The sequence below is a fragment of the Thunnus maccoyii genome, chromosome 2, assembly GCF_910596095.1.
Source record: "Thunnus maccoyii chromosome 2, fThuMac1.1, whole genome shotgun sequence".
Classification (NCBI taxonomy): Eukaryota; Metazoa; Chordata; class Actinopteri; order Scombriformes; family Scombridae; genus Thunnus; species Thunnus maccoyii.
Genome location: NC_056534.1, coordinates 4,582,685 through 4,610,541, shown reverse-complemented (window position 1 = coordinate 4,610,541; position 27,857 = coordinate 4,582,685). Strand labels below are relative to the sequence as shown.

Below are 27,857 nucleotides of genomic sequence, written 5' to 3'. Positions count from 1 at the left end.
GATGACGTAGTGTGTCTGTAGGGTCGACGTTGGTTAAGTTGAGTTGTTTGGGCTCCGAGCGGAGAGAAGAGTAGCTGGCAGTGCGGAGAGGGATACATCTCATACACAGAGTCGCCTCCTGCAGTCCGTGATCACCCGTCGAAGCCCGTTTTTTAACCAGCTCTGTATTGTTAACATCCAGAGAGTTACACACAGAACCGTATTCGTTAGCGCAGCCGGCCAAACACACAGCAACCATGCCCGAAAGGAGGCCCTTCGTTCGGCTACCGACTGACGTTTACCCCGTCAACTACGGCTTGTGTCTGAAGCCCGACCTCATCGACTTCACTTTCGAGGGCAAGCTGGAGGCGGTGGTGGAGGTATGTTATACCGGATTGTGAAGCTACATACATTTGTCAGTGCATGACGGGGATGTTGTTATGTAATCTGACCAGCTAACGTTTACTAGCGAGCTAATTGTAGAGCTGATAACGGCAGTAGCAGCCCGGGTTAGCTGGCGGTGTTGGGCATGTAGCTGTCAGTTGCTAACCGAGCTAACCACCTCTGACAAGACTGCTGACATGGCTCATAGTGGCTGTAAGAAACGCATAGATAAAAATATAACAGTTAGGCACGTATTTCAGCGACTAGCCGCACGCTAATTGAAGCTAACTAGCACAACAGTCCTGTATGGAGCAGACTTGCACTCTCATGTTAGCTTAGCAGCTGTCTGCTAACAGCTCCTGAAAATGCGCTCAAGAGCAGTTTGTTGTGTGTCACCAACGTTAACTCATTGTGACACCAATGCACAGTGGTGGAAGAAGTATTCAAATGCTTTACTTAAGTAAAAGCACCAATAACAGCAATGTATAAAATCCTACTTAAACAGTGCATAAGTATTAGCAGCAAAATGTAGTGAAAGTATTAAAGTAAAAGTAATGGTTTCAAGAAGAAGAAGGTGTTACTTTATTGATCCCCGTAGGGAAATTGATCCCCTGCATTTGACCCATCCTGTGCACACACACACCAGGAGCAGTGGGCAGCCGCAGTGCAGCGCCTCGGGGACCAACTCCAGTTCTTTTTGCCAGTGCCTTGGTCAGGGTTACTGACAGGAGTATTAAAGGTGCAGTGTGCAGAATTAAGTGGTATCAAGGGGAACGGACTTGGCAGAAGTGGAATATAATATTCATGAGTATGTTTTAATTAGTGTATGGTCACCTTAAAATGAGAATCATTGTGTTTTCGTTAGCTTAGAATGAGCCTGTTATATCTACGTATGGAGCGGGTCCTCTTCCATGGAGCCCACCATGTTGCACCGCCATGTTTCTACAGTTGCCACTAAATCCTACACACTGGTCCTTTCAACCGTAACATACGTGTTTTTGATGGTGGGAGGAAACTGGAACACCCGGCGGAAACCCACCTAAACACGGGGAGAACATGCAAACTCCATACAGAGAGGATCTGGGACGGCAGATGTATTATTACATATGACATCATAGATTATTAATACTGAAGCATCAGTGTTAGAGCAGCATGTTACTGTTGTAGCTGCTGGAGGTGGAGCTGGTTTGAACTACTTTATATACAGTTAGCTAGTTTAGTCCAGTTGTTCCTAACCTAGGGGTCGGGCCCCTCCAAAGGGTCACCAGATTAATCTGAGGGGTCGTGAGATGATTAATGGGAGAGGATTGTGTCAAATCTTCATCTGAAAAGTAACTAAAGCTGTCAAATAAATGTAGTGGAGTAGAAAGTACAATATTTCCCTCTGAAATGTAGTGGTGTGGAAGTATAAAGTAGCATCAAATGTAAAGTACAAGTACCTCAAAATTGTACTTAAGTACAGTACTTAAGCAAAATGTACTTTTCCACCACTGGCTGTCAGTGGCTGGATGTGTTGGTCGTGGCTCATAGTGATGAACCTACAGAGAATTATCAGCGACTCTGCAGCTCCACTCAGCTTTATAGAGGTTCATAGCAAGTTTCAGCTCATTGTTTAGCTGTCCGGATGCAACTTTACTGTTTTGGTTCACTCTCAGTGCCAGAAGTTATTATAAACAAACATTGTGATTGGTTTTATTAATCAGATATCAGTGAATGAAGTGAAGTAACCTGGTCGCTGGCTAAAGCTCACTGAGGTTTGCTGAATCATGGCAACATCATGTCGCCCTTCTCACCCTCCACTTCACGCACACATTCAGTTCACTTGAGTTAAACGTTACATACGAATCTACTAACACTGACCTGAGCATGAAATGGAATGATTAGTTGTTATCAGAGCAGCTCTAGTTAAGCAGTTCTTTTTAACATCCCTTCTGGGTCAATTTGATATGAAAACTGCAGCCCAACATTGGTTACCCCTCAGCTGACTTAAAAGATGGGTTCACAGTTTTTCAAGTCTGTCTTAAAACAACAGTCAGGTGTCCATATGAACAGTGAAAGAGGTTTTCCTCGCTGTAATCATTCCTCATACTGGCTGTTAAAAGATCCTTCAAATGTGTTTTTAAATGGAAGTGATGGAGGCCAAAATCCACAGTGTGTCCACACAGTCATTTAAAAGTTGATGTGAAGTTTATATGAGGCTTCAGCAGTCTGAGTTAGTCATATCAAGTGGATATCTGACACATTTACAGTCTTTTTAGCATCAAATTCCCTCTTTGTGTTTCCTTGTTGAGCTGCGGTGGAAGTATAGTAACAAAAAGAGGAACTTTGGTACTAAAAAGACTGTAACATTGAAAGATATCTACTTGATTTGACTCATTTGGACGCTGAAGCTTCATATTAACTTCAGATCAACTTTAAATACATTTACATTTTGTCCCCCATCACTTCCATCGTAAATGCATTATGAAGGGATCTTCTAATGGTCAGTATGAACAGGAGGAATGATTACAGCAAGAAAAAACATGTTTCACTGTTCATTCGGACTCCTGACTGTTTTATGACAGACTTGAGAAATTGTGAACCCGTCCTGTAATAGTGAATCAGTTGGCTTGTTGATACAGCGGGCATAACAAGATATTAGCCTCTATATAACTACCACATAAAACAAACAAACCAGCTTTCAGTTTATTTCAGGATTTTGTTGTTGCAGCGTGTAAATTGCTCTGTTGTGCAAGCGCAGACACCTGTCAGCTAAGTGGTCTAACACCTGTACCTGTCTGTAAATACTCATATTATCAGAGTATTCAAGACGGACCACATCATGATACATGGTTCAAATGTGTAAAATAGTAAATACTAGCTTTAAATGACACCTTATCCAATGGGATATAAACTGCTTCACTCTCAAGAACAGATGATAGTAATAAATTAATAATAATAAAATAACTAAACCTCCATAGAACATGAATACAAATCTGTAAAATGAACGATGTTTTGTCTGACCAACAGTCATTGTAAACTGAACATTCAGTTGATTATCTTTCTGTCAGTTAATCTAGTCATTGTTTTGGCACTAAACTAAGTGAAAGTTGGCATTGAATGCTTTTTGAAATGACAATCAATTTCCACAAGTATGTTTTGGGGGTTTTGGGATCAGTATATCTGGTATTTGATCGACATTAGTACTGAAACATTTAGAACAACACCTAGCACAAGGAGTGTGTGTATAGGCATAAATTTTATGCTGGAAAATAAAATAAAAAAGCAAGACCATTCAAAATATAGTCAGCCAAAATATATTCATAGAACATATTCAAATAAGTTCTGAATATATTCAAACATTCTGTTCTTGTATTAATCATTTAAATGTTTCCCTTCGGTAATTACAAAATCCTCATTTCAGCAGGAGCTGGTTTTGTTTTTTTTAATGGCTGTGTGTTTGCTAGGAAGTGAAACTTTTTCCACCAGAGTGACAGATTGCTTCAGTAATACCCTGTTTACCTGCGGTTTGTAGAAAGCTTTGGTAACATACAATGGAGTGGAAGAAACCTGAGCAATGTGGCAATTTGCCACTCGCCCGGCATGTTTCATAATTACTGGCTCTCTGTCGCTGTGTCAGCCTCCGACAGCGTCTCAAACAGCAGCGCTGCCACAAACCATGAATGTCACTAGAGCCTCTTTCACACATAGTTCCTGGTAGATTACTGGGGTAACCTTTCAGGCACCGCTAGTGATCTTCACTATTCACACATGCAGCTACATATCCGTCTCGTGCCTTTTCACACGTGTCACGGCAGTGCTGGGATAGATGGTTGAGTGCGTAGCAGAGAGTATGAAGATAGCGATGTAATGTTACAGTTGTACAGTTGAAATGCTGTAGCTACATTTAGAGATATTTCCGGCGGAGCGGCATGTCCACCCACCGAGCCCCCGTTAATCAGCAGGAGTGACGAGTGAATTTTAAATCCTTAATTACAAACCGGTTTGCAGTCTCTCTTTTTCCATGGATGTGACACCCGGCATCTCTGTTCTCCGTATGCCTGCTCACCAAAACTGTGCTCTGCGCTCCGAAAGAGTAGTTAACATTATTGATGTGATATTAAAGATAATAACGATGAAAAGAACAGAACAGAATGCTCTGATATTGTCGCACCAAGACACACAGACTTCAGATTGAAGATTTTGAAGGTGGCTCAGCATCTGACGGAGCTTTGGACGATTGATGCAGCTTCATCAGACAGACGTAACCTCCTTCCCTGCTGTGTTACTGCTTTCATTCACTGGTATTTTCCCTGAAATGTCACCAGGTCTTGAGGTGGCTTACTTATGACCCCATGCAGGAAATGTTCCTGAACATTTCAAGTGTCTCTGGAAAAACTGCACCGCATCCATGTGTGAGACTGTATTCGGCCCTCAATAAGTCGGACAATCAGTTTTTACACATCACATGTCAGAGGCTCCGTAGTTAGTTTTCTTTTCTTTGTTTTTCTTTTCATACCTCAACAGATTCTTTATCAGTGACCAGTATTGCCTTTCGGCCTCTGTAACCCTGACCCTAACCCTAACCCCCTAACCATAACCCTAACCCTTACCCCCTAACCATAACCCTAACCCTAACCCTTACCCCCTAACTATAACCCCCTAACCATAACCCTAACCCTTACCCCCTAACCATAACCCTTACCCCCTAACCATAACCCTTACCCCCTAACTATAACCCTTACCCCCTAACCATAACCATAACCCTTACCCCCTAATCCTAACCATAACCCTAACCCCCTAACCATAACCCTAACCATAACCCTAACCCCCTAACCATAACCCTAACCCCCTAACCATAACCCTAACCCCCTAACCATAACCCTAACCCTTACCCCCTAACCCTTACCCCCTAACCCTAACCCTAACCATAACCCCCTACCATAACCCTAGCCAGTAGCTTCTTTCCTGCACCTGTTAAAAGAAACACAAAACAAAAACTCTGGCTTATTTGCATACTCATCATCATGTCCTTCATGTTCCTGGACAGATTTGGATTCGGAATCATAACACAGCAAAGATTATCAAAGTATAAGTTGTGCTGTTTTTATGTCAATATTTACAGGTTACACAAGCCACAAATCAGATTGTGATGAACTGTGCTGACATCGACATCATTACAGCTTCTTTTGCACCGGAGGGAGGAGAAGGTGAGTGTCAGCTTTTCCGCCTTTTTTTTCCCCCCTTTTTATTAAAAAAAAAAAAATTGTCATAAATGGAAAATTGTTGCTCTCGTCTGATCTCATCTTTTATTTTTTTCTGTTCAGAAATTAATGCTACAGGATTCAACTATCAAAATGAGGATGAGAAAGTCACCCTGTCATTTCCTAGCGCTCTACAGAAAGGTAAGAAGGGACTCGATGTCACTCTGCTGTTGCTTGTCCCTGCTTTTTTTTTTTTTCTTTTTTCTTTTTTTTTTTTTTAAACCACTTTTCTATCACTGTTGCTTTTGAAAAATAACAAATTTTCCCCCCTTGGTCATGGCTGAACGAACAGTGCAACTCTCTCTGTGCACGCCTCCCCAGGCTCTGGCACGTTGAAGATAGACTTTGTGGGTGAGCTGAACGACAAAATGAAAGGATTCTATAGAAGTAAATATACAACTCCGGGTGGAGAGATCCGCTACGCTGCAGTCACACAGTTTGAGGTGAGTCGATGGCCTGGGGTGGGTGGGGGGGGGTTGCTTAACCCAATACTTGCCTGGGTTGCAATGTTAGGAGGATGTGACGGTCATGTGAATGTTGTTGTTTTTCCAGAATTGTCCCAAAGATTAGGCAATAGCTCATATTTCACTCTATATGCTTTTGAAAAAAAATGCTGTTTACATGTGTTTCTGGAAAAGAAAGTTCAATCCAGGTCAGTCTAGACTGGACACCGTCACCTGCAGGATATAAACCAGCAGTGTGCATGTAAAAGTCATCAATCACATGCGTTCCCTATCTTTTTTTGCACTTTTTTTTTTTTTTTAAAAATAAGTTGTAGGTCAAGGTTCGTTTCTCTCCATTAATCCTTCCAACACACACACAGAAGAGTGAGTCAGTGACCAGAAAAGTGAACAGAAAAAAAACTTTGTCTTGGCTGTCTTTCATTGTGGTTGACACTTCTCAGCAACACTCAGGTACTGGCTTCACACAGATTTCATGTGACAGACTGGTTACCTCACGTACTGATGACCTACTTTAGTTAGAAATCAGTATATTGTTGTTATTGGTGTTACAGTCCAAGTTCAAGGTAATAACCACACAATTAGACCATAAAAATTACATAATTATTGCTCAGCTTTGTTTTCAGAATCGCATAGCGTCCTTTAGAGCAGGACCAAAATATTTTATGGCCTCGTACTGCTCGCGCTAAAATTTGTTTTCAAACCTATAGTTGGTTTGCTCTGGTCCAAATCAGTGGTTGTTGGTAAATTTGATGCGTTTTCCGACTTGGTTTCGGTTTCCTTTCACACAGAAACAAAAAACAAGAGAAGCAAAATGCAGAAGCTCATTTGCATCCCAGTATGCAAAGCTCCCCCGGCTACAGGAGCCACCGAGCTCAAACTCATTTTCAAACATGCGCTTTTTTAGACCGGTTGAATCGGTTTCTGTTTTGTTTTCCCCCTCGGTACGATTAGTTTCAGCAGATCTGAACACAGTAATCACACTCAGGTGTTGACCAGGACAACCTCACCAAGACGCTGTAGAGGAGGAGGTCTCGGTCCGGTCCCGAACTAACATGATCCGACCTCTATCGCACTCATCTACCAATTCAGAACAGTTAAATCCTACCAAGAGATGGTCTGAAATCCATTTATATGACACAGACCTTCCTACAAGCTGAGCAGGAAGTTTGTATTGTCTTAATAGAAACTCTCTTCACCAAATATCATAAGATTTCCCAGATATCCTAATATATACAAAGCAAAACACAATAAACGTCGTGCATCACAGGACAGCAATCACGGTAATGCAATGTGTTAATTATTTCTTTTCCTAGTGCTGCTGTAGCATTACATAACAGTTTTAAGGTGATGATCTCGAATCTTTGTCAATATCTGTTAAGGAAGGTGTTTTTCGCCATGGCTAACTTCTCCTGGAGCTGTCACAACACAGATGGTAACACAGGAGGGAAGAAGATCAATTATGTACAAACTGGCAGAGGCAAAATAAATAGAACTGATTATTATTTTGCGTCAGGTGATCAAAATATCTCTTTTTTTAAAATGTAAGTTGTGTCCACGTCACAATCAACTGGAAGGCACCAAACATGACAAAGCAAATGTGAAAGAGTGGGATCAGTTGTAACACAGCAGGAAATGCATCATGGTGGTACAATCAGTGTCTGTCAGACAAAATCTAGATAAGATAAAAAATTACCGGTATGATTTTTGTTTTGGTTTTTATTAAAAGAAAGACACTCAGAGGGCTGTGAGTGAAGGAAGTGATGAGTAATCTGATTAGAACTGCAGGAGTTTTAAAATGAGTAATAAGTCATTTATGACTTTTGAACTTGTCCCGACACTGATGATAATCAGCTCAGTAACGGCTTCTCTTATTAGTCACTAGCTCACACTCACATATGTCCCCTCCCTCCTCAAGTCTTCTTAGTAGATAAAATCGTCTGGTCCCAGTCCATTTACTTAAATGGAATGCTACAAATACCACAGCTACGTTCGATGCTTTCAGTAAATCAGCTTTGAAAAACATTCTTGCAGGGCATTACCTGGCACAGACAGAAACACTGGACTCCTGCTCCTACTGAGAGTGAAGGAGTCTGGTGGCAGCTCACACAACTAAATGAAATGTCTAAAAAAAACAGACAATAAAAGTGTGGTTGGTGTAAATCTGAGTCGGCCACCCGAATAATTGCTATACATGGAAACCACAGCGACTCCCTACATGCGTAGAAAGACCAAAAAATCTTGTTTACAAGACAACAGACCTCCTCATCAGTCTACAGAGGAGGTGTCATTCGTTCAGCTTTTCTTACTATTTTTTTCTTTTTTTGTGTAGTTATATTTATAAAATGATAAGTTGATTAATCACTTAGTTTCCAACTACTTTGATAATCAATCATTTTGAGTCATTTGTAAAGAAAAAAACAACGTCTTAAATGGGAATATTTTCTTGTTTATTAAGTCGTCTATGACGGCAAACTGAATATGTTTGGAACTGTTGGTCGGGACAAAACAAGATACTTAAGGACGTCGTCTTAGGCTTTTAGAAACAGTGATCGACATTTCTCACCATTTTCTGACATTTTATACTGAACAACTTCATCATCTGCAGCCCTGGTTGTATCCAGTCTGCGAACAGCCTCCCGCGGTCTTCTGTACCTGCTCGTCTGAGCGCCAGCGTGTGTTTAGCGATCGTAGTTGCTCACAGATACGTGGCGGAGACGCCACGCTGAAGATGCGCTTTGATGATGGGCTTTGAACTGCAGTTCACCTCAGCTGGATCCAAACACAGTCTGGACTCATCTGGATTCAATACACAGCGTCTCACTTTGTGTCCTGTCTCTGTCTGTCCCCCCCTTCCCTCCCTCCCCCCCCCTCCTCTAGGCCACGGACGCTCGCAGAGCTTTCCCCTGTTGGGATGAGCCAGCTATCAAAGCCACCTTTGACATCGCTCTGATAGTTCCCAAGGACCGAGTAGCCTTGTCAAATATGGTATGTGTCATATTCTCACTCCTCCCTCTGAGAAACTCTAAACCCCGGACAGCCTGGGTCACATTCTGAGGCCAAGTTTTGTTTTTTTTGGTGTGTGTGTGTGTGTGTTTTCCTTCTTTTCTAGTGTAGCTTACATATCAGACAGTCACTGCACATTCTACCTCTGGCTAATGTTGTGTTAAACTACATGTGAAATGTAACTGCTGTTTGTCACATCTTGTGTTTTGTTTTCAGTGATTTTAAAGGGATAGTTTGGATTTTTTGTAAGGGAGGTAGAATGAGGTGGTTATGTATATTCAGTGTATTACGGTCGGCATGCTACCAGTTTGGAGAAGCAGGCACAGAAGCAAAGCAATGTACAGCTGTGGACGAGGTCGGCAGAAAAAAATATTATAGTCGTCTAAAAAAAGGCCCAACTAAAAAAAAAATCAATATCAGTTTAAGTGTACACTATATTTAGAATATCTTCACCACTTTACCCGCTGCCAGACAGCCCTTTACTGTCCTTTGGCACTTCATTTTCTCAACTGCAGAACTCCTGTAATCTTACTGTATTACGCTGCAGAACAGCTAATCTGCGGCGTGATACAGTGTGCAGCATGCGTAGGATTATAAATATATATGTATGTGTGTATATATATATATATATATATATATATATATATATATATATATATATATATATATATAGAGAGAGAGAGAGAGAGAGAGAATAATTATATAAAACTATGGATAATCTCATACAACCCCACTTCAAAAAATCCAAACTACCCCCTTAACTGAAGGCGTTTGCAGCAAAATTGCATCAGAAAACATCATCTGGCTTAGATTATTTCTAACAACACCACCCCTCCAGGCTAACACGGTTCATCTGGGCGCTGACCAAGTTAAATTTGGGTGTTTCTGATGACTAAGTATGAGTTTGTCGGTCTTTAATAATGTGTTTGTTTTTTGTTTTTTTTTAATATCAAATAGAGACTTGACGAGACAGCTTCATTGTGCATAATGTTTGTTCAGGCTGTTTTTCCACATTTCACACGTTCACATTTCACTTTCCGCTGAAAGTGGAAAGTTTGTGTGAGCTCACCTTTTTTAAATCTGATTTTTAACACGTGTAACGGTTACCAGCAGGATCTTTGTGACATCACAGCTATTTCGGAGAACATCGGTCATGGTCATCGATCATGAAACTTACACAAGTGTGATGTGGAAACTTGAAGCTTCCTGTGCATGAATGGACTTTTTAATGTCAAGTGGTTTGGAAATGAGCAATATTGCAGATACATAGAGCTAATCCACACAAACTAATTGTACTTGTGTGTGGAAAAACTCTGTCAGACACACACATTATTTTTCCAAGGAGAGTATTTTTATGTCTTAAAACATGTCTGGAGGGACTCTTTAAAGACAAATTACCAATGATTATGGAAAATAACCCTAGTTAATAATAGAAATAGTGATGTGTAATAGATGAATTGCAGTCCAGCAGGACTTGTGCTCTGCCATAGGCTGATGCCAGTCCAGCTCTTGACCTTTTGTGTGCACATACTGGTTGAAATGTATTTTTCTCAGCAAGTATACTGTGACCTTTTAAAGTCCAGCGCAAGACAATGCAGCTTTTAGCTTGACTGTGTACACAGATGCAGGTCAGTGGTTTACACTTTGGTTCAAATATTGAAAGATATCTCAACAACTGCAGGCCTGATCGTCGTAAGTGACAACATTGATACTAAATTGATGTGTGGCGATGTTGTAGATTTTTCATATTGTCAACAGTTCCCATGAAAAGACCAAAACCAACAATGAACTCATCTCCTAACAAGTATTGTGTGTGTGTGTGTGTGTATCTAAAGCCTGATGTATCTTATTCCTCTGTGTCGCAGACCTCCGCTGTTGAAAGAAAACTATTAAAAACACATCAGTGAGTCGCGCTGTTGCACTGCGTGACACGCTCCTTCATCACTGTGAACATACACCGCCAGAAATACTCACTAGAGAACCAAAGGTGTATTCATCCGCTGCTGAAAAGAGTCCCAAACCAATTTCCTCCTGTTTGGTAAAAAGTACAGCAGCCAGCTTTTTTTTTTTTTAGGAAATTAAGGAAAATGAGACAATATATTTGTGAGCTTTTAAAGATTTGTGTTATCAATAAGCAGTGGTGGTTTTGGAGCTGAGAACAACAGACAGTAGGGAAGTCAGAAAGTATTGACAGATGGACTAACACATTGTTGGTTTTGGTCTTTTCATGGGATTCGTTGTTGGAAAAAATATCAGCCTTATCCTTTTAATGGATGATTCAGATTCCTGAGGATGGAACCTAATAATCACCAAGTTGTTAAACGCCAAACACTAATAGGAAGAAGAGCTGCAACGATTAGTCGATTAATCAATTAGTCAATCGGCAGAAAATTAATCTGCAACTATTTTGATAATCGATTTAATAGTTTCAGTCATTTTTCAAGTAAAAATACCAAACATTTGATGGTTCCAGCTCCTCAAATGTGAAAATGTTATTTTTCTTTTTCATATGAGAACTAATTGAATATCTAAATATTTTAGACTGTTAGTCATTGTTAGTACGAAGACATCACTGTCTTTTTTTTAACATTTCGTAGACTAAACAATTATTGGATTAATCAAGAAATGAATCAGCAGATTAATTGATAATTAAAATAATTGTTAGAATACCAGCATCTCTCCAGAGGATGAACTGTTTTGAATTTAAAGAGGTACTGCACACTTAAAAGTGTTTTTTGAGCTGTAAACTAAATTATACGGCTGTATTGTGATGAATGCTGTGATGCTGGTGTTGATATTATCATTGACACTCAATTTAAAATGGGTTGAAAATTGCTCAACACGCCAACTACTGTTTTAAATCAGCCCCTGCAAGACCAACGCTGACAGAGTCAACCGTTTTTGATCTTATCTACGTCATGAAATTTATATAAGAAAAGAATGTTAACAGCTACGTACTGACACAAACACACCGGAGAGCCTCTCGTAGCAGAACCGCTAGCTCAGCTACAACAAAGGTGCCACACAGAAACTTTTACAAAGGACCGTGAATGTGCTTCTAGTGATGGTCAAAGCTGCAGCGGACTCTTTGTTTTTTTCCAGTGTGGACACGGAGAGTCTGACAGCAGCTGCTGATGGCTGGTTAGCTCTGACTACCACCTTTTTAACATCGCTGTGGCTGTTCATGCTACACTGAGCGTTGGTCGGTCAATGTCACCTTACTTCCTGTGTCACACACTACGCAGCCACGAGGTCAAGACCCTTACAGTCATTGTCCAGTCCTCTTCTGCTTTTTTAAAATATGCTGGAAGGGGAGGTTGCAAAATTTGGGTGTGTGGTTACTCTTTAATGACCTCATGACCTTTGCTCTAACACGACCATCAGAACAAACTTGAATTTTTTTACCTCCACAGCCGGTAAAGCTTTTAGAATAACAAAATCATCTGTGTGTTGTTTGTTCTACTTCCAGGCACCACACTCGTGTAATGAATATTTCAGCCTCTAACAGCTGCCGGTAGTGTTTCAGACTTTTAGTCTGTTTATGTTAGACAACATCACTCTTAGCCTTATAAAAAATGTATAAAGGTTTGGAGTCGAAAGCTTTTTCTCTTGACCAATGATCTGCTGTGAAATCATGGCATTGTCCCAACATGAACAGCTCAGCTGAATGCTTTTTTGTTTTTAGTTTTCCGTTTCCTTATCATGTGTCACATTTCTTTCCTGTCCAGAATGTCATTGATCGAAAGCCATATCCAGATGATGAAAACCTCGTGGAAGTGAAGTTTGCCACCACACCCATCATGTCCACATACCTTGTAGCTTTTGTCATCGGTGAATATGACTTTGTGGAGAATCAATCATCAGATGGTGTAACGGTACGCGTCTACACGCCCGTCGGGAAGGCAGAACAAGGGAAGTTTGCTCTGGAGGTGAGCATGTTGGGTTTTTTTGGGGGGGGGGTTTCTTCACATTTTCAGGGCAGGAAACCACTGTTGACACTGACCACAGACCTGGATTAAAGGTAGAGTCAGTCATTCTGGAGAAAGATTGTTGATATTTGAACTTAACACCCAAACAAACACACCCCTCCCTTCATGCACCTTCAGAAGCTCCGCCCCCCAAATTCATGGACGCACTTTGCCATGGCAACGGCCAAAAAAGAAATACGACAGAATCAACAGTGATACGTCAGCTGTAGAGTCACCTCTGTTCCTCTCACACATTATCATGAGCAGGGGAAACAAAATTCGTCTCATGTGAGCACAACAGTCCACCCGCACTCTCACTCCCACTTCTCACTTCACCTGCGATTAGCGTCTCCGTCTGCAGAAGCAACCGTCTGTCGCACAAATTTACTGAACCAAAATAGGTTGCTTACCAGCTCCATGGCAAGAAATCAACAGTGTTTGTATTTATTGATTCATTTATATGGTTAATAAGTTCAAAACACACATATTGCGGGATATTTGTATGATGTAAACAGCTGCCAAAACGTGGGAGGTCTCCGTGAGACTGTCTCAGATTCAGTGTGGATTGATACGTTCAATAAAATGGAAGCGTATCTTTACCGTGAGAAAACACTTTCCATGTGAATTGGCCACAGCGTCTCTCTCTCTCCCTCGCAACTCTACCGGTGCTGGAGACGGGAGACAGACAGCTGCTCTGATGACTTCCCCCTGTCCTGTGCACAAACACCCCCTGTTGCTAATTAGCTTCTGAATCATTATGTTTACATGCCCATTTGCAGAGCCAGTGCTGCGTATGGACACTGGATTTTTTTTTCAGCGCACAGACAGAACAGAGCTAGCGGACCGTGAGGAGATATTTGATGAATTTCACAAAAAGTGTTTTGGATTAGAATCTCTGACTCTACCTTTTAAGAAATGTTACTGAAGTAGTGATTAAATGCACAGAAAACAGACATATTTACCAGTATTTGTGCGATGATGAATTTCAACCTGAATACTTTCTCTGCTTGATCCATTTTGTCTCAATAAGTCTGATTGTATAGACTTTGTCCTGATATTTTAAGACTGACAGACCTCAAATAAGAAGATTGAAGTTTTTAAATGCTCTTTTCTTTTTTTTTGCAGGTTGCAACTAAGACCTTACCTTTCTACAAAGACTACTTCAGTGTTCCTTATCCGTTGCCTAAAATTGATCTCATAGCTATTGCTGATTTTGCTGCTGGTCAGTAGTTGTCAAATCCTCATTCTGAAATCTGAGACATTTCCACTGAAAATGTTTCAAGTGAAAGTGAAATATGTGCTGCTTCCTCCCTTCTAGGTGCCATGGAAAACTGGGGCCTTGTTACTTACAGGTAAATATGAGCTGCTCTGACTTACTGCATTTAAAACCATCATCTTTTTTTTTTTTTTTTTCAATTTAACAAAACCGGAAAAACTAACATGTCATTCACAAACTTCATTAATGCATTAATGGCTGAGGTGAAACGACCCTTTCACGACTGAGGCCAGACACAAATTAATTTATGTAACCATTTATTTGGAGTTTTCAAAATGAACAAAGTTATACTGGCATATTGGCAACAAAACAAAATATTTTAAGTTGAATGCTGCAGTATGGGTGAAGAGCCCAGGACAAATTTCCCAAATTGTCCCTCTGTGGGACAATAAAGTTCATCTTGAATCTTGAATCTTTAATGTTGAAGTGAAAAACTATGGTTTATTACAACGTGGGTTTTGGTGTCATAGCTCTGGCCATCAGTTCAGTTAGTTATAACATTGTACTCATCAAGGTAATTGCTGAGGTTGTAAAGAAGCCAACAATTTATGCCAATTTATCAACCACTTGAAAGTGTGTCAACCTGTAATGTCGCTAAAAATCCCTCACGGCAACTGGAAAAATGTGAGTTTGCACAAGTACGACAAGTATGATTGGTCAAGGTTGACCCAGGTCTGATGGTTGTTAATAACGAACAGTTTTTGCAATCATTTGTTTCTCTTCTGAATTAGTTTGACTAACTGGGGGTTTAAAACATGTCTGATTACCTGCTTTTGTTTGTTGACCTATTTTTAGTGATGTTGTCATTTTACAAGATCCTAGCTATTACTTTATGTTCAGTGTTATCAAAACCACCTGAACCGATCACCAGACCTTCACAAATAAAACCCAAGTTGTATTAAATCATAGTTTTCATTTAAATTTTATTACACACATTTAACTGTGGTTGTGGAGTTCTAAGTCTCATAAAACAGCTTATTTCTTCTTTTCTGAAAAATACTTGTTGCAGTTGTGTGTTTCTAGTTTAACCGACACTGATGACTTTTTAATTGCTCTGTAGTTTATTGGATGTGCTGCCACCTGTTTGGTATTCAGTTGACATGTGATTCGCGTACAGCAGCGGGCTCCATTCCTCTACCATTTGCAGCCATCTGGTTGTAGTTTTTTTTTTTTTTAATAAACAGCCCAGCAGCTGATGAAGGGAAACCTGCAGGAAGTGTCGACCTTCAGCCGTCTTTGTATTTTAACTCCAGTTTCTGTGGTGTTGCAGGGAGACAGCTCTGCTAATCGACCCGAAGAACTCCTGCTCGTCCTCCAGGCAGTGGGTGGCACTGGTGGTGGGACATGAACTCGCCCACCAGTGGTTTGGAAACTTGGTCACCATGGTAACCAGCCATAAACCCTATCAGCTATTTGTAACACAAAATACTTTCAGTCAGCCCTATACTTGTACACCTTGTGAGCCACACTGAAAATAATATTAATAGTAACAAAATAGGAAGAGTCTTTTAAAAAAAACTGTAGCACTAACTGAAAGATAGTTTGTTAAAGTGACAAAAAAAAGAGGAAATGAAAGACATTTGATAATGGAGAAACCATTCACCCAGCAGCTCTGGATGTTGGAAAGTAACAACATACAAAATTTCTAAACTAAAAGGATCAATTTCCAAAATTTTATACATCCATTATGTGGGAAAAAAAACATTGTTTGCAGTGAAATGTACTGAAATGCATATAAAATATCTCCAAAATAAAGAAAATGCAGTATATGAATGTTATTTTGTCAACATCTTACCCATTATCCACCAGTTAGTCAGAACATTTGTCAGTATTTGTTTTATCTGTTGATCATATTTTGGAAAGGAACAATTTTGAAGGACATGAGCATTAAAATGTGGTCTTTTTGGTTTTATGTGTGTGTGCAGGAATGGTGGACCCATCTGTGGCTTAATGAGGGATTTGCATCCTGGATCGAATATCTGTGTGTGGACCACTGCTTCCCAGAATACGACATCTGGACCCAGTTTGTCTCAGCCGACTACACCCGCGCTCTGGACCTGGACGCACTGGACAGCAGCCATCCCATAGAGGTGGGATTCACTCTGTAGTCCACTAGGAGCCATGTTTTCATGATGACTGGTTATTTATTTTAACTCAAGTTATTATTTTTGAGTGTTTGAAGGGCAAATAATGTCTTGGTACACAGGACGGTGTTAGCGTTAGGTATAGCGTTAGACTCTAAACTCTTGGGTTGGTCGTGTTCTGTGGATGTTCCCCGCTTTGACTGTCGGATGATGTTATGTTCTTCAGGTGAACGTAGGCCATCCATCAGAGGTAGATGAAATCTTTGACGCCATCTCCTACAGTAAAGGAGCATCTGTGATCCGCATGTTGCACAACTACATAGGAGACGAGGTTGGAAACAAAAGTTTGCTTGCAGCTTGTTTCTGTTTTTTTTTTTTTTTAATATCTCGAGGCTTACCTCTCTCTTTTTCTCTGTAGGACTTTAGGAAAGGAATGAACGCCTATCTTTTGAAATTCCAACATAAAAATGCATCAACAGGTAACATGCAGGAAATATTCTATAATATTAAAGATGAAACAGGTGTGCGATATGATTTCCTGGATTCCTAATCCTCTACTTTCTGGCTGTCTTCCACAGAGGACCTATGGGACTGTCTGGAACAGGCCAGTGGGAAACCCATCGGTGCAGTGATGAGCTCGTGGACTAAGCAGATGGGCTTCCCGATTATTGTAGTGGACCAGGAACAGGTGAGCTTCACTGGACACAAGCTGTTAAATCGACCACCAGACTTGAGTGCTTTAAATCAATGTCAAACATTCGGTGCAATGACAAAACTATTCAAGGTCAGGAAAGCAGACAGACTCCTCCAGCCACAGTGGTTGGTTGATTTAAGGATTCACCAGACAAAATATATTAGCTACCTACCTTTTTTTTACATAAAAGTCAAATTAACCAGCAGAAATGATTATTTTGTACTGTTTGTTGCCTCTTATATACACTGACCATGATGTTATTTATAGCAAGGTGAGGACCGCGTCCTCAAGATATCTCAGAAGAAGTTCTGTGCCAGTGGACCACATAATGGTAAGTGTGATTTTTGTTATAGCATTGGTCACACAAACAGGACTTTTTGTTTGGTTGATGTAATGCTGCGGTGGTTTCTCATTGGCTCCCTCTCTTCTCTGTTGGAACAGGTGAAGATTGCCCCAACTGGATGGTCCCCATTAGTATTTGTACCAGCGAGGACCCCAAATGCACCAAGCTCAAAGTTCTGCTGGACAGACCGGAGACAACCATCACCCTGAGCAGCGTCAGCCCAGACCAGTGGATCAAGGTGAGGCCAGTCTACAGTTCTTCCAACACAAGCAGCTACTGTTTCCACTGTATCTGCTTAAAAGACATTGAATTCAATCCCTCATAAAAGGCCTTAGAAAGTATTAGAAGCTGAGTGTCAGAGTAGCCTTTCTATCTATTTTTACATAACGTAATTTAAAAACACTATGCCATCAATAATGTGGCTCCACAAGCCTGTCTTTAAATGCAGTCAGGCCAAGTTTGTGAGAAAGATCATTTATATACAAACAGGTAAAACTTTAAGCTAGACGATCACCATCGTTGGTAAATTTTAACCCTCTTCTGAATGGAAGTGGACCATTTTTATTGTTAACTCAAGACTGTGTGGAGTTTCCAGTGTCTTGCATGGGAGTGACAGATTGTTGGTTGAGCTGAATCAGTGAGTCATAAGAAAAATATGCGTCAGTCCGTCCTGATTTTCCTTACAAGTGAAACATCAAAGGTCAAACAAAGTTCGGTGAATATAGTTCCTCGTTGTCAGTTGGGAGGAAGAGCAGGAGAGGATGTGATCATCACTCACACTTCCTCTGTCAACCAGCTTAGTTTGTACAATTGTTTGCCAAGTCTACTGACAAAGACACAGTGTACATTTAAAATACCACTTTAATGCTGGTAAGCAGGGAGTCACTCGATGTCCTTTTGGATCTGTATTCTTCATATATATATTTACAAGCCATCTGTAATGGTATCATATGAATTTTCCATTTTGTAATTTTGCTCTTTTGGTGTTTGGGGGGAGATTTTCATCATCTGTGTCGTTTGTTGTACCGACTGTAAACCCCCTTGAGGCAAAGTAGTGATTTATGATATTGTTCTGTATAAATAAACTGACTTGACTTGAGTATCAATTTGGGTTTTGACAAATGCAGCAAGAACATGAACAGACTTGAGCAATGTCTCACGGGTACGAGTTGCAAATTGGTGGAGCCGTTGATGATGTCGCTGTCTGAGTTAAGATTCCTCAGGAAGTAAACAAAAGATTGAAAATGAATTGCACTTTTTTTAACAGCCGATACTGATTTTAAATCCCCACTGCTCCAACACTGTTTACAGACTTATTCAACATTCTGTTAACGACTAACTTAAGAGCAATAAGCTGTTCAGCTTCTGAATACATTTACATTAGTTAGTACAATTGTTAACAGATCTTTTTCTTTCTGTTTCAGCCCTCCGTCCAGACTAAAACTGTGTTTTCTCACCCAAAACTGCTTTTCCAGAGTATCACGATTATAAAATAATGATTTTGACTGCTGGTGCTCATGTAGTGTTTATGAGATGCAATTAAATGACTATTTCATATTCCGTTGTCTGACAACAGAAACAGAAAAATACGTAAATGACAAAAATGATATTGTGAATTTGACACAGTGTAGCCGGAGGGGACTGAACAGAGGTTGAATGAGATGAACGTCAGCAGAGTAACAGACTGTCTGTAGCTGTCCAGTCAGAGCCGGCGGCTGTGTGGCAGCAAAGTTAATGAGACAACTTTCTGACGATTGATTGATTGATTTTTGTTGGACGACGTTGCGACCATCACATAGTGATTTGGTCAGCTGGGCCATCTGTCCTACACCTCATCTGATGTTGGCTGTGATGCAGTTTTGCTGTTGTCAACTGAAAAGATGGTGAAGAAAAAGAGACTAAGCAGTTTTCTAAAGTTCAAGTGATTCATTGTGGACAGAACCTGACCTGGAAACTCACAAGTCATTTTCACAAGGAAACAGCATTACAGAACTAAACGGAGTAATGTAGATGTAGTCTACTTCTCAGAATTACTCCTAGGAATCGTGCTGAAAGTTAATGTGGAACTAAAAATATTCCTACCTCAGAGTAGGAATTTAGACTCATTTATGAAGCATCATGCTCTGACTGTTAGTAAGGAGGAGGACTGTTCCTAGGAGAGAGTGTGACGCCGCTGTTTTACGACACTCAACCATAAAGTAGAAACTGCGATGACCTCTGGAGCTCTCCTAAATGTTGACCAAGACAGGAGTGATTTAAGTTAAGAGAGTTGATCAAATGCTTTTACTCTTAGTCCCTGTTTACACCTGGTATTAACATCCGTCTCAGGTGATCCGATCACAAGTGGACAGCTCTAAATACAGGTGTAAACGCACCCAAGACGCATTGAGGATGGATTGATCAGATCGGATCGGAGGTGGTCTGGGCCACTTGTGACCACATTCGTTTAGCAGTGTAAACGCAATGCCTCCTGGACCACATTGAAGGACCACCTACTCAACTGACGTCCTCTATTTTCCGGCAACTAGACAGGGAATTGCATCGCTGCCTCCGGGTCCAAAGAAGTTCAACTTGTTTGATAACAGGATAAACAAATTAATTAATATAATTATCCTTGTTTATTTGCATATAGAGCGGGGAAGTGAGATCCGATCACAAGTGGTCAACTCAAGACACATGTGGAGACGGATGTTAACACCAGGTGTAAACGGGGCCATAGTCCTAAAAGTAGGACCAAAAATGTGTCGCTGAGAATTTTTGTCCAGTTAGGAGTGATTTTCTACTCTGAGAAGCTTGATAAACGCGGCCCCAGATAAGTCACAATTGCCAGTGTTTGTCAGCGTTTTAGGAAACACTAAACCCCCGAGCTTTAGCATTAGTACGACTCTGTTTCACTCACTCTAAGCCATGCTGGATAAGAGTACTGAGTGTGAGAGGTAATCTTTTTTTCCCACAGGCTGACCCAGTTGTGTCCCTGCTGCTTTTTATTGTTTACAGATCAACCCCGGCACTGTGGGCTTCTATCGTATCCAGTACAGCTCATCCATGCTGGAGAGTCTGCTGCCGGGCATCAGAGACCTCAGCCTGCAGCCCGTGGACCGGCTCGGCCTCCAGAACGACCTCTTCTCCCTGGTGAGACTGACGCACAAAGCTTTTTTTACCCTTCGTGACAAATGGAATGAGCCACATCTGAAGTATTTAGAAACCCCCCAAATGGCCAATCGTTTGTCCCCATGCAAAGGAAGTCCACTCCCTCCCAATGTAAACAAATACATGGTGCAGAATAGAAGAAGAAGAGAGGAAGACTGAATAGGGCTTGAGGGCCAGTTTGACATGTGTGTGGACATGTGTGGAGAAAGGAAGTCCAGTCGGAGATTGTGGTGTGTTAGCCTGGAGCTGCTAGCGTCCAGCAGAGATGAAGAGCGGGCTACAGAGTTCCCCTTTTAACATGACGTCTCACAGTTGATCTTCAGAAGGTCTTAACAGATGATTATAACGCATAAAAGATAAAGTAAAGACCAGAAAAATGGTAAATCTGTCTTTTCTGTTTTGTGTGTTCTGTAACCAAAATGTAACGGATGAATCACAGTGACTTCATTCATCTCCCGCTGCTTCTTTTACTTCTTTCAGCTGCTGTTGTGAGTCAGTTTTAGGTTTCATGTCACACCTTCATGCCTTCATACCTGGCGTCACAATGAAAGAACTGTTTTTTTTACGATGGTTGAATCACATGCTGAGTTATGATGAATAACGCAGGCATCTAACCGTAAATCTTGTCTTTATTGAATTCCAGAGATGATGTTGTTAAACTGAACATCAGGGTTAATTTGGTGTCACCATATTAAAATGAAACTTTATCGATTCTGTTTTCATTTCTGTCCTCACCTGGATGTAGAGCAGCGATCATTGCAAAATTAGGGGGAAACAGTTTTTATGGATGTGTTTATTACTAGGCGGCAAAAAAAGTTCATTCACACGTTACTTCACCTTTTAGCTTAATCACCACAGACCTCATCCTGACCTCAAAGCTCAGACGTAATTATGACATGAAACTTTATAGAAAGTGTTTCATATCAAAATCACAAGAAAAGTGACCAAATCTTGAATGAAACAGTTAATGGTTTGGAGAATATGTCATAAGTAAAGCACATTTAGGTTGTTTCTAAATAACAGAGCTGCAACGATTAGTCAATGAATCGATTAGTCAGTTGACAAAAATGCGCTACTGTGTGTGTGTGTGTGTGCGTGTGTGTAGTCGTTACTGTAGCGCATTGCAGTAATGACTTCTGCGGCGTTCTCTTCACAGGGATCCCTGGCAGGAGCAGCGCTGCCAGGATCCTGATGAGAGTGCGAAATCATGAACATATAACACCTATTCTGTTTTCATTGCACTGGCTGGCTTCCTCCTTCAGGACTGACTACAAAGTCCTGCTACTCACATATAAATCCATCAACTAATCATACCACAAACCTCCACCCGCACCCTCAGATCTGTCTCCGGACCCCCAGTAATAAGCTCCTGACTATTTGAGGGCAGCACAGACCCTAGACTCTTTTTTAAAAAAAGGCCCAAATACCTTTCTATTCAGGACATATTTTCTTTATGTTATGTGTTCTATGTGACTAATACTGTAGCACTTTGAGTTTCACTATGAATGATATTATTTTTACTATTAAATATGAATATTTTCTGGTTTCTTTAGTCTTCGGTGACAGTAAACTGAACATCTTTTGGTTTGTGAACTTTTGGTCAAGATTAAAGACATTTGAGGACGTCACGTTGGACTTTGAGAAACAGTCATCAACATTTTTCACTGTTTTTGAACATTTTATACCAGACGACTAATTGATTAATTGAGAAAACAATCTGTGGATGAATCGATAATGACAATAATTGTTAGTTGCACCCTTACTAAATGATTTATCAGGAGATGTTTTAATACAAATTTCAACCAGTCATTCTCCAGGTTTTATATTTAAGGCTTTTCTTAAAACCTGCTGTTTAATATCTTTCAAAGTGACATGAAAGGCGACTCAGTACGGCAGGCCTTCACTTCAAAATCTGTTATTTTTCAAACACACAGTGATTTCATTCTGCTGTAATCTTTAAACTCTACAAAATGCTAATTTCTTTTGTGGTTTCAGTCTCGCGCGGGGATGATCAGCACGGTGGAGGTGCTGAAACTGATGGAGGCGTTTGTTAACGAGCCCAACTACACAGTGTGGAGCGACCTCAGCTGCAACCTGGGAGTGCTGTCCTCGCTGCTGTCCCACACAGACTTCCACGAGGAGATCCAGGAGTTCATCAGGGACCTCTTCACTCCCATCGGCCTCGAACTGGCCTGGGACAGCAAACCAGGGGAAGGTGAGGAAGGGGGCCGGACAGGAATAAACTTGTCATGTGGTTCAAATCTTTTTATTTTAGACCCGCATAGTTTAATTTACTCTAAATATACTTTTAACTGAAACACCATGTTATTTTGATTCTCGCAGGGTAGAAAATAGAAAATGATATAGAAAAAGTTCTTTTAGATTTAACTGCTACCAAAAATGCAGTGTGTTTATATCATTATACATAAGTGTAACTCACTTTATTTATCAATTGAAGCTTTGTAAATGTACTTAAATACATAAATTGGGAATTAGAGTCGAGTGTTTCTCACGCTCATACTTGTACTTTACTGTTCTGGTTTATACAAATTATTGTTACCATCCTGTGATGAAGCTTAGATTTAACCCGACCTGTGGAGGAGCGTGGTGCTGTTGGGTGAGAAGGACAATAACCCGAGTGTGATGTTGTTGTCCTGCAGGTCATCTGGACGCCCTGTTGAGAGGGCTGGTTCTTGGGAAGTTGGGGAAGGCGGGACACAAACCCACATTGGAGGAGGCCCGGCGGAGATTCAAGGACCACGTGGAGGGCAAACAGAGCCTGCCTGCAGACCTCAGGAGCCCGGTAAGCAACGAGAAGTCCACGCACGTGGCCCTTTTTTGTTGGAGCACTTCCCCAAATGTTCGTTTCCTTCATGGTTCTGTTTGAGGTGATAAAAGAGGCTTCTATCGTTGCCACTGACAACAACTGATAGCCTGCATTTCCTGCAGATAAATGTCTTCTGTTCAACATCTGACTCTCTGAAACCAAACCACGTTCAAAATATGGCCTGAGCGCTTTTCTTGCAAACGTATTTGTTTAAGTGTAGGATAGACACTTAGATTCAACTGTTTTTATTTGCCTATCTGTGCCATTGCCAAGTCGTCAGCTGCTGTAGTTGACGTGCAGTGAGTCGGGTGAAGGCTCGCGGGATGACATCAGGGTTTCTTCCAGGAAATTGTGTAGCTGAAGTGGTAAACTGTACAGATCCCCCACAGACACATCTTGTCTTGTGATGGGTTTAGTTAGCAGATGACAGCCTCAACAATTGTCACACTCATTAAAAAACATTTTCTGTGTGAAATAATATCTGCTGTTTCTCCCTGAAGTATTAATTTTGTGTTTTTTTTGTTTTTTTTTTCAGGTGTATTTAACAGTGTTGAAGCACGGAGACAGTGCCACATTGGACACGATGATGAAGGTAAAACTTCAGCTGATCAGCAAACTGCACAATTAACATGTTAGATATAGTACCAGTCAAAAGTTAGGACACACTTTCTCATTCAAGGGAATGAGAAAAGGTTGTCAGAAGTGATCACTGTCAGAATATTAGATTTATTCTGTCTTCTCTCTCTCTCATATATCTATTCTTTGTCTCGTCCCTCAGCTTCACAAGCAAGCAGACATGCAGGAAGAGAAGAATCGTATAGAGCGAGTGCTCGGCGCCATATCTGCCCCTGACCTCATCCAGAAAGTCCTCACCTTCGCCCTCTCGGTACATATGACCACGATTTTGGTTTTGTTTTGAGTGACAGAGGAAATGAAACAAAGGTCACATATCAACAAATGTGCTTCTAATCATGTGGTTTGGAGGTTACAGTTTAGGTTTTGAGGTTGTTGTTGTTTTTTTTTCCTGGACCTTGTGTTAAATGACATTTCAGTGCTGTGTGGCCATGACTGAATGATTTATAGTGAAATGCTGTGTGTAATGCACTGTTAGGAAAGTGCAGTTAAGTTTCATATCTGTCTAGTAATAATAATTATTTCTCGATTAATCGCTTGGTCTGTAAAACATGAGAAAACAGTGAAAACAACATCGTAAAACCCCAAAGATATTCAACTTACTATTAGTCTAAAACAAAGAAAAGCAGCAAATTCTCATGTTTAAGAGGCTAAAACCTTCAGAATGATTAATCAAACATCATATCAATAGTTGCTGATTTTCTGTTGTTCGACTAATCGTCGCAGTTTTAGCAGCAAACGAGTTTCAGGCCTTTTTCTTTTTGGCTCAGTGTCCAAGTTTTCTAACAGGGAGGGTTTCTCACCAGCCAGCTGACAGCATTTGAGCCTTTATATAATCTCCACTACAGCTAACCTCTCTCTGGGTCTTCTCCCCGACAGGAAGAGGTTCGTCCTCAGGACACGGTGTCAGTAATCGGGGGCGTAGCAGGAAGCAGTAAACAAGGCCGTAAAGCTGCCTGGAAGTTTGTCAAGGACAACTGGGAGGAGCTTTACAACCGTTACCAGGGTGGTTTCCTCATATCACGGCTCATCAAGGTAAACAAGACTAAAGCTGCAGTCAGATCAAAATCCACCTGCTCAGAGGAGGAGGGGGGGTGGGGCAGGAAACGGCATGGCAAAGGGTTGTAAACATAAACTGTGTGAGTTAGCATGACTAGTGTGCTTAAAACAGTCCACAAAGTTGTAAATTCAGCATTTTATGAAACATCATTAACCTCTGGCACAGTCCTTACACTCACTACTGTCAAACAACCTCTCTGCTTCTTGTAGTATTTCACCACACAGCTATAAAAGAAGAATATAAACAAACAATATTTCCTGAACGATATTTCCGCTCTCTCAAGCCGGATGGATGTTGGAGATCTCCCTGATTGCACGAATTTTATCCACATAGAAATGAGTTGGAAGCGAATCTACAGCCGTACTACCCAACACAGACGACCACACGTTTATTCTACTTTCTGAACTAAATTATCATAATTCACAAATAACCAGAAACACCAGTTTAAGTTCTGTTGTTTTTAACCACAAAGCAGTTGGACTTTCCACATTTTATGTTTGCAGATAGTCGTAGTTTCAATAAAAAATGTAACCAAACTGCTTTCAGTCAAAGTGCAGAAACCTCTCGAGTTTGTTGTTTTTCTTCCTGTTCAGTTCATATGTTTCTTGTTTGCTTCTTTGCAGCTCACAGTTGATGGATTCGCTATTGACAAAATGGCTGCCGAAGTAAAGGTGAGAGCGCTTCACGAAACTTCTCGTTAGTTTTTTCTGCAGTTGCGTTAGTTATTTTTTTTAAAGAGGTGTACTCCTGGAAATGGTTCTTTTTCTGGAGAAAACAATAAGAATTTAGTGCTAATTTACAAAAGTATTTCAACCTTTTTCTGAAATTAAATGCATGTTGTTTTGGAACAGATTTGTTCAGTACTTAAAACAACAAATATAACCTGTTCTTCAAGCTGCATTTAGCAATTTTGACCACTAGATGGCAGAAAAGATTTCACAGTAACAGCTGCATATTTACACATCCAATAGTCAGAGAGCAACATTAGCATCTCTAAATTAACATATTTGAGTAAATTAACTCTAATATACTCAAATATGTGTTATAGTTTTTACATTCAGTATTTCTGACTCATTCTGGGGAAGTGACTTTATTTTGTGAAGGACTTGTGACCTTTTGTTGAAGAGTTTCTGACATTTTATCTTAAAGATGTCAAACCTACAAACAGCAGCTTCACTTAACTGCTTCCCTTCAAAGATAGTTTCTTTGTTGAGACTGAAATTTCTTTTTTGACCTTGGAAACAAAATTCTCACTGCAAGGTCCATTAAGGAGCTGTTCTGGAGCTTTTGATCAACTTATATGATCTTCCCAAGCAGAAAAAGTTCATGTTGTAGATGTTTAAATTCCCATTTTTCTACTAAATGGACCTTGTGTTGACATTGTTTTGTCAGCTACATTTCTTTGTCCTTTGTCAGAAGGTGTGAACTCTTTCATGAACTTCATGAACTTCTTTCCGTCCCTGCAGAGTTTCTTCGAGAGTCACCCGGCGCCGGCGGCCGAGCGCACGGTGCAGCAGTGCTGTGAGAACATCCTCCTCAACGCCGCCTGGCTGAAACGCGACGCAGACGACATCCACCAGTATCTACTGCAGCGCAAAGCGCCCCCCGTCTGAGCCGCCGCCCCCGCCGCCTCCTCCAGCCCCCTTCCCCCCTCCCCCCTCTCCCTCCAGCGCGGACCTCCCAGCATCATAGCTGCCTCGGCCCCCCCTCACTACAGACCAGAGTGGGCGACCAGACGTACTTACAGCAGGCTTCATTTCTCTAAAGAAACTATGAAACAAGAAGATAAAGCCAAGAATTTAAGAAAGTGTTGGAAACACAAAGAGACTCTTTCTACGTTAACAAAGCAAATCCATTTTAGTCAGACCAGGAATGTAGTTTTACCCCCATTCTGTCCACGAGCAGACGGCACCTCCCGCCAATCAACAAGTAACGTTAAAGCGGCGCTCGGCGACGTCGCTGCAACACTACGACCCTCGTAACGACCGCTAACCCTGCTAACGCACTCTGTATCACACCCGTATACACTCCCCTTCATCCACCTCTGCGTCGTAGCTGAGAAAACTGTGAATCCCCCTCTTTCCTCCCCCCTTCCTCCTCCCTCCCTCCCTTCCTTCCTGCTCATTTTGAATGCATGAAGTGTGATTTTCTGCATTTGCTGCTTTGTTTACTTCTGTTTGTTTTCTGTACAAACAAAATGATTTGTTTTTGTTTTTGTTTCATTTTTGTCCCCCCTCCTCTCAGTTTGTGTTCCCCCCCCTTCGCCCCCCCCCCCCACCATCCCGCCGCCCCTCCCTTCTTGTTCGGGCGTTGTGATTTGCTGAAAGCAGAAGGCACCTGGGCAGAATGGGGTTAATAACAGTAGTGTGTGTTGTAGTTTTCAACAGCAGTGATTCTCCATTGCTAATAAACGGTTAGGATGAGGCGAGCAGCGCTAGCATGGTACTACATTGTAAACTGTATAATGTATAATGCAAATTTTTTTTTTTTTTTTTCGGACGATGTTCCTTTAAAAGATTTAAATGGAAAAAGTTCATGGTTATCCGTTCCCCGTCCCCTCCTCCCCACCCTTCCCCCGCCAACCCCCCCCCCCCCCCCCCAGAGCTCTGTTCAGTCAGAATTTGTATAGTTTGAATCATCAACAAGCATATTTATAAAAAAAAAAGGAGGAAAAAAAAACAAACCTGTTTCTTTATCTGCCACCCTCAATGAAATGAAGACATTGGCGTGTTTTTATAAGACATCAGAT

At 41.0% G+C, this 27,857-nt stretch overlaps 1 protein-coding gene across 1 annotated transcript; it reads left to right on the top strand.

The window, feature by feature from the left end:
* Positions 1 to 10: 10 nt before the first annotated feature.
* On the top strand, positions 11 to 27,695 carry npepps (aminopeptidase puromycin sensitive). The gene is made up of 23 exons (XM_042432470.1): positions 11 to 359; positions 5,468 to 5,552; positions 5,670 to 5,747; positions 5,928 to 6,049; positions 8,948 to 9,055; positions 12,802 to 13,002; positions 14,167 to 14,263; positions 14,360 to 14,393; positions 15,588 to 15,702; positions 16,243 to 16,407; positions 16,628 to 16,732; positions 16,820 to 16,880; positions 16,980 to 17,089; positions 17,363 to 17,426; positions 17,537 to 17,676; positions 20,436 to 20,570; positions 22,584 to 22,803; positions 23,249 to 23,391; positions 23,951 to 24,007; positions 24,194 to 24,301; positions 24,928 to 25,083; positions 25,732 to 25,779; positions 26,575 to 27,695. Exons 1-23 carry the CDS (start codon positions 237 to 239, stop codon positions 26,719 to 26,721), a joined length of 2,622 nt encoding a protein of 873 aa, XP_042288404.1. The 5' UTR covers positions 11 to 236; the 3' UTR covers positions 26,722 to 27,695.
* Positions 27,696 to 27,857: the final 162 nt, after the last annotated feature.